At 48.1% G+C, this 7260-nt stretch overlaps 1 protein-coding gene across 1 annotated transcript; it reads left to right on the top strand.

Moving 5' to 3' along the window:
• Positions 1 to 3281: 3281 nt before the first annotated feature.
• LOC119330342 lies at positions 3282 to 3914 on the top strand. The gene has a single exon (XM_037603450.1). The coding sequence runs from the start codon at positions 3372 to 3374 to the stop codon at positions 3684 to 3686; it is 315 nt and encodes a 104-aa protein (XP_037459347.1). The 5' UTR covers positions 3282 to 3371; the 3' UTR covers positions 3687 to 3914.
• The last annotated feature ends 3346 nt before the right edge of the window (positions 3915 to 7260 follow it).

The following is a 7260-nucleotide window of genomic DNA, read 5'->3' as shown; positions in this document are numbered from 1 at the left end:
ATGGTTAGGCAACAATAGAGGAGAATATGCAACATCATCAAATTGGTCAGAAGCAACAGAGAATGAATGCATGACAGGTGGCTCGGTAGTGGACACAGGGAGTTTGGCAAATGGAAAAACATGCTCATCAAACACAACATCCCGAGAGATGTAGACACGATTAGTGGGCACATGAAGATATTTGTATCCTTTATGAAGAGAGCTATAACCAAGAAAAACACACTTCTTGGAACGAAACTCGAGCTTACGCTTGTTATATGGACGGAGATGGGGCCAGCAAGCACACCCAAACACCTTGAGAAAGGTGTAGTCCGGTTGTTCATTAAGGAGAACTTCAATGGGAGTCTTCATATTCAAAACACGAGTGGGAGTACGATTGATGAGAAAACATACAGTGGTGAAAGCATCACTCCAAAAACGAAACGGAACAGATGCATGGGCCAAAAGAGTCAGACCAGCTTCAACAATGTGACGATGCTTACGTTCTACTGAACCATTCTGCTGATGTGTATGTGGACATGCTAAACGGTGAGTGATCCCAAGCGACTGAAAGAAGGAGTTGAGGTTGCGATACTCGCCACCCCAGTCCGACTGAACATGAACAATTTTGTGCTTGAGAAGGCGTTCAACATGTTTTTAGAACTGAACAAAAATGTCAAACACATCAGATTTACGTTTGATAAGATAAAGCCAGGTAAAGCGGCTGTAAGCATCAACAAAACTGATATAGTAATTATGACCACTAACAGAAGTCTGAGCAGGACCCCATACATCTGAAAACACAAGTTCTAAAGGATGTTTCACCTCACGACTGGACTCCGAAAAAGGAAGTTGATGACTCTTCCCCTGCTGACAAGCATCACACACTGCTACATCTTTATTACTAGACACACTAGGAAGCTCATGACGACGCAAAACATGCCGGACAATAGGTGTGGCCGGGTGACCAAGACGAGCATGCCACTGTGACGGAGATACCCGAACTCCACTGAAGACGCGAGCGACGCCAGGATGCTCCAGACGATAGAGACCTTGGCAGAGCCGCCCACTAAGAAGAATGTCCCTCGTGCCCCGATCCTTAATAAAAAGATCAAAAGGATGAAATTCACAAAGCACATTATTATCACGAGTGAGTTTAGGAACTGAAAGAAGATTACGTGTCACGGATGGAACTCGAAGAACATTGCGAAGTTGAAGACTCCTATTGGCATGTCTAGTGAGAAGTGATGCTTGACCAATATGAGAGATGTGCATACCTGCTCCATTGGCGGTGTGGATCTTGTCGGAGCCATGGTAGGGTTCACGAGTGTGAAGCTTCCCCATCTCACTGGTCAGGTGCTCTGTCGCCCCAGAGTCCATGTACCAGTGGGGATCAATGGAGTAGGACTGAGTGTGTCCCTGTGGCTTCTGCGGCGGCGGACGATCAGCCATGGCGACCTGACGAGCAAAGTTGCGTGTATCCTTCCCGTCATTGCCGAGACCAAGAAAACCCCGCTGGAAGCGCTTGTGACACTTCGAGGCCCAGTGCCCATCGCGACCACAAAGCTGGCACACACGTGGACCGCCAGCCCCTGGTAGCGTCGCAGTAGGAGGAAGGGCCGAGGCGGGTGGTGGTGACTGCCCCGAAGGAGCCCTGGATGAAGCAGAGGAGCGACCACCCTTGGTGGCGGCGTTTGCCGAGAGGGCGCCGTTGCCCCTGGATCGGCGCGTCTCGACTCGTTGCTCAGTAAGCAGGAGGCGTGAAAAGACCTCGTGTGCTGGCATGGGCGTGGAGTTGCCTCTCTCATTGATGATCTCGACTAGGGCGTCATACTCCTCATCAAGACCATTGACAATAAACGAGTTGAACTCGGAGTCGGTGAGGGGCTGTCCAATGGAGGCCAGCGTGTCGGCGAGACTCTTGACTTTGTTGTAGAACTCAGTGGCGGTGGAGTCAAGCTTCTGACACTTCCCAAGTTGGCGACGGAGCCCAGATACACGAGCCTGTGACTGTGCCGCAAACGAGCGCTCAAGAATAGTCCATGCCTCGTGGGACGTCTTGGCGAAGACAACAAGCCCAGCAACGGCCGGAGAGAGCGACCCCTGGATGGAGGAGAGGTTCGCCTGATCCTGCCCTGTCCAGACACGGTGAGCCGGATTATAGACCGGACCGTGCACGCTGTCAACCAGCGCAGGAGGGCAAGGGAGAGAGCCGTCGACATAGCCAAGCAGATAATGACTCCCAAGAAGCGGAAGAACCTGCGCGCGCCAGAAGATGTAATTGTCCGACGACAACTTGATGATGATGAGATGGCCGAAGTGAAACGGCGGCGGCGGCTGCGATCCCATCGAGGAGACTGGCTGAGGTGAGACCACCGTGGAGACAGTCAGAGGGGCAGCCGGCGCGGTGACAGAGGGCGCGATGGCCGCGGTTGACGCCGCGAAGCCTGCCAGCGCGTCGTCCTCCGCCACCAGCGGCGCAGTGGCCGAGGGCGCGACAGCCGCGGTTGACGGGGCGGCGGCGGTGTGGGCCACAAGCGCCTGCCCGGGCGAAGTAGCAGCCGGCGGGAGCGCGAAGAGGGAGCCGACGCTCCATGTCCCAATCGGCGCCTGAAGGGAGGCGGCATCCAGCGGCCTCGAGAGAAGTGTCGCGAGGGAGGCCGGCAGAAAACCGGTGGCGGTGGAGCCGGACGCAGCGGCGGACGTCATAGCAGTCGGGCGACGGCGATGGCGGCGGCGGCGGCGGCATCGGTTTATGGTTTTTAGGCGGAAGCGGACGTAACCTAGCGTGATACCATGTAAGACAATAGGCTTTGGGAGGAACCGGCACAACCCTTTAGGAATGGCCTATCACATATATATATAATGAGGTGGTATACAACGTTACAATATACACATGTAAATACAGTCTAACAGAAAGACAACAACGGCCAATCATACACGGTAAACAAAAGACAATCAAAGCCTTCAAGTGCACTGAACGAAGGTCTGAGTTCCATTTGCAGCTAAGCTACCGCTGTTACCGTTGCTGCCACGGTCAGCTGTCTCTCTCGGCACACACTGTGACAGCTTGCACGAAGACCGACCGTTGCCGTCGCCCTCCTCCCTCCCGTCCCAACGGCTCCGAAGCCCAGAGACGTGCCAAATCCCGACAACACCCTCACGTCTAACGGCACGCGTGCGCTACGGCGATAGCAGCTTTGGTTGGTTGCTTCCCCGCGTCTCTTGCCCTTCACGCCGTGGCCGGCTGTCCTTATCCGTCTTTTCTGCCCCTCCTATTTAGTCCCGCCCAACTCCGCCTTCCTTCTCCAGCAGCAGAGCACACTGTCACAACCCACATCCATCTCTAGCTTCTACTCCAGCTGAAGCACACACGCACCAAGGCAGACTCCATGGACGCCGTGGAGTCCTCCACTTCGCCCTACTCGCCGACGTCGCTGCGCCACAAGCTGCGGACCACCGTCTGCGGCTGCTTCTGCTCGCCGTCCTCGCCAGGTAGCGGCGGGGAGAGGCCGCAAAGCGGGGTCAGGACCAGGTGGAGGAGGCGTGTGGCGGCCGCGGGGGAGTTCAGGTACGACCCGCTCAGCTACGCGCTCAACTTCGACGACGGCGGCAGCGACGACGGCGCGGAAGCAGAGGACGCAGCCTTCCGGCACCGGAACTTCAGCTCGCCGGCGCCGGCCTCCCGAGCCGTCGCCATCGCCTGAAGTCAGGAATCGAATCGTGGTAGCTAGCGGCCGTCCTTTACTGCTTCTGTAGCTTTTGTCTCTCTGCTTCTTCTTCTTCTTCTCCAAGTGAAATTGTATGAACGCTGCGAGTATGTGAAAGCAGTTTATACGGGCGTGCAAATCGCAGCGGTGTAGTAGTAGCAGTGTACCAGTAGCATCATGTATACATTACATATAGTAGGAATCAATAAACCAATTTTAATGTTCCGTCGGTTCTCAATGCAATAATATGAAGAATTGGTTTGATCCGGCGATTGCGACGAAGTTTACCCTTGGGCGGGTGGGATCATCTGCCGTCGCCATCCACCGTGCGGGCTGCGCGTAGCGAACAGTCAAAAATCACCTCCGCTGTTCCGTGCGGATTGCAATGCATACTGTCCACATGCGTGGTGGTGACATGTTGGGATTTGGATTAGAGAGGATTCCGTGTGCTCTGCGGCCGGTTTCGAGGATAGCGAGAGCGCAGAGGATCGAGACAAGTTTGGATTTGGCACTTTGGCACACCTGACGGCAAAGGGAAAATTGAACCACACGGAAAGTTTCTTCCTTCTAAAGCGACACGGCTCGTCGTTCATGCAGGTGATGAGTATGGTAGCAATCTCATTATTTTCGGAAATGTTTTTTTTTTCATGCGGAGTAGCAGTTTTTAGGCCGTTCCCAGCTAACGCGTTGGTTGCCGTTAGATCAGCTGCATGAATCTTGAAGCATAACTGCTTGCCACGCCATGTTTTACCTTCGCTCGCACTAGGAACTGGTCATTGCGAGCGTGCGAGACACAGGATGACAAGCCACCTTATCCATCCCCGACTCACTTCTTCTTCCTCCTTTCTCGTTGTTCTCACACAGAGAGAAAGGCTAGCTGGCCTGGCGGCCCGTTTGCCGCCGCCGAGGATCTCCTCTGCTCCGCTGACGTTGACTCGCCTCATGACGCCACCGGTGAGCACCACCTCGCGCCGCACTTCCTCTCCCACTCCCTCCTCTATCTGCTCATCCTAACTGGCCCTCGTTCCGCGACGCCGAGTGCCATGACCACGCAGTCGAGCTCATGGGTTTTAAAATGCTCATGAACTTGGAAATCGTTCCCGGGTTTTAAAATGTTCATGATTTTCAAAAGATATTCATGAAATCGAAATTTTTTCCCATCTTTTATAAATATCAAAGAAAATGTTCAAAACTTTAAAAAATCCTTGATTTTAGCATAGATTTGAAAAATGTTCTTCATTCCAAACAATCTTTCGAATTACAGAAAATGTTTTAGAAAATCTTGAATTTAGAAAATATCCGTGAATTTGAAAATGGTTTTTCGAATATGAAAAAATGTTCCAAATTTCAAAAAATTCTTAATCATTTCAAAAGTGTTCCCACATTTCAATTATTTTTAAATTTACAAAATATTCATGAAACGAAAAAATAGAAATATAAAAAGAAAAGAAGAAAATAAACAAAACAACCAAATGGAAGAAAAAGGCAGAAAAAAATATATAAATATCCGGTATGGGGCACGCTCCCCAAGATCGATTGGGAGGAAATCCGGGAATGTGCCAGCTCATATAGCAGGGCGTTCTCTTCATGGGTGCAAGTTTGCGGGTTACGCGTGAAATAGGATTCGCTTCTGCCATGCTAGGTTAAACCTCGCTTACTGCGAGACCTATGGTAGCCTGGCCTACAGAGTTGGGAATTGTGGGCTGGCCCGTTTTAGCTGTTGTAGTCAGCCGTCTACTTTTCTCTATTTCTTTCATTTTAGAATATATGATCTTTTTAATCTGCTCGGTGTTAGTGTACGTATATTTTATTATATGTCATGGACATTTTTTTAGAACTACATGACCATTTTTTCCATTGTATGGTCATTTTTTGTTTTCATTTTCCCAACTGCATGTTCAGTTTTTCAATACATGTTAAACATTTTTTTAGTACACACTGATCATTTTTATAATACACACTGGTTTTTTAATATATGTTGATTTTTTAATGTGTGTTGACTGTTTTTAAACAATTTTTATATGGACGTTAACATTTTCTAAAAACACGCTAAACAAATTCAGATGCACGTTGAACATTTTTAAGTACATGTTGTATATTTTTTAAATGCACATCAATTTTTTTTAAATACACGATGAACAATTTTTAAACACATGTTAAACATTTTTTCAAATAGACATTGAGCATTTTCGTAATGACACCATGAATTGTTTTTAAAAAACACAATGATTTTTTTAAGTACATGATGAACATTTATAATTCACCACAACTATTTCTAATACATAATAAATATTCTAGTACTACATGTTGAATGTTTTTTAATTTACATGATGAACACTTTCTTAATACGCAACGTGACAAAGAAGAAAATGGGGGGAAAGAATGAAAAACAGCAAAAGGAAAAGTTTGCACATTTTGCGTGTCTATGCTGCTTGTAGGGACAAGTTTGCATCTGATAGTCATGCCGAGCCTGTCCCATAGGCGGGAACAATGTAGGCGAGCGGGGTGTCCAACTCGCGACAAGCGATATGTAGACATACTCTTCATTCCAGACACATAAATAGGAAACAAATGAATGGACCCTAGACGATGCTTGTCTAGTTTTGACTCCGTTGTCTCTTGTGTCATGGTCTCATGGGCATCCCGCCATCCAAGTCCAACTTAACCTAGCTTGGCATAGAAGTCCTTAATTACATTCCCTAAAAAAAACTTTTTTTATAACTTTCTGCTACTAGCAATGGTGTATATGCAATGCACACTGATATTAGGCACAATGTTAATTACACTTTGATATTTGGTACGATATGAATTGCATGTTGATATAAGGTAAAATATTAATTCCGTGATGATAATTGGCAGGATATTAATTGCATGACAAATTTCACGAGATGCCATTTAGTTAAAACATGTTTATAACATGCAGTAGTGATGGGTAATTAGAACGTTAAAATACGTTTGGTGCTAAACATTGGAACGGTTTAGACCATCAGATCAGCATGTCTCGGTGGTTGAGATGGTTTTGATTCTACACCCTTTCTAAGGGCAAGCACTTTCTACATAGTTGGTCAGGCAACATGCAAGTCCACACACACACACACACAATTTCATGTTGATATTTGACATGATATTAATTACGCGGAAAACTCCATGAGATGACGTTGAGTATAAACATGTTTACAACCCGTGGCTGTTTGTCGGTAATTACATCACTGTAAACACGTTTACTGCTAAACATTGAAACGATTTAGACCATTAGCTCACCATGGTCCAGCGGCCAAGACGTTTTTTTGTTTCTCCATCCTTTATGCTTTGATAAGACGTTTTTTTGTTTTTTTTTAAGAAGGAATGGGTTGTTGGTGCGAGGAGGAGAAGCGAATCAAGGTGTGCACCGGAAGAAACAAAACGGTGGTTTAAATGGAATCTTTCCCCGCAAAAAAAAAAAAGGAATCTTTGTTGGGAACCGGAATCGCGGAACGCGAGAGGACGGCGGACGGGACGGGACGGAACGCGAGCGTGGGATCGACCAGGCACGTGGAAATAGTGCCGCGCTGTTCCTCATCCCGTCACTGTG

The sequence above is a fragment of the Triticum dicoccoides genome, chromosome 7A, assembly GCF_002162155.2.
Source record: "Triticum dicoccoides isolate Atlit2015 ecotype Zavitan chromosome 7A, WEW_v2.0, whole genome shotgun sequence".
Lineage (NCBI taxonomy): Eukaryota > Viridiplantae > Streptophyta > Magnoliopsida > Poales > Poaceae > Triticum > Triticum dicoccoides.
This window is presented reverse-complemented; position numbering and strand designations above follow the sequence as displayed.

Excerpts from the sequence above, each read along its gene's own strand:
- LOC119330342 (XM_037603450.1), top strand. The coding sequence starts at position 3,372 with ATGGACGCCGTGGAGTCCTCCACTTCGCCCTACTCGCCGACGTCGCTG.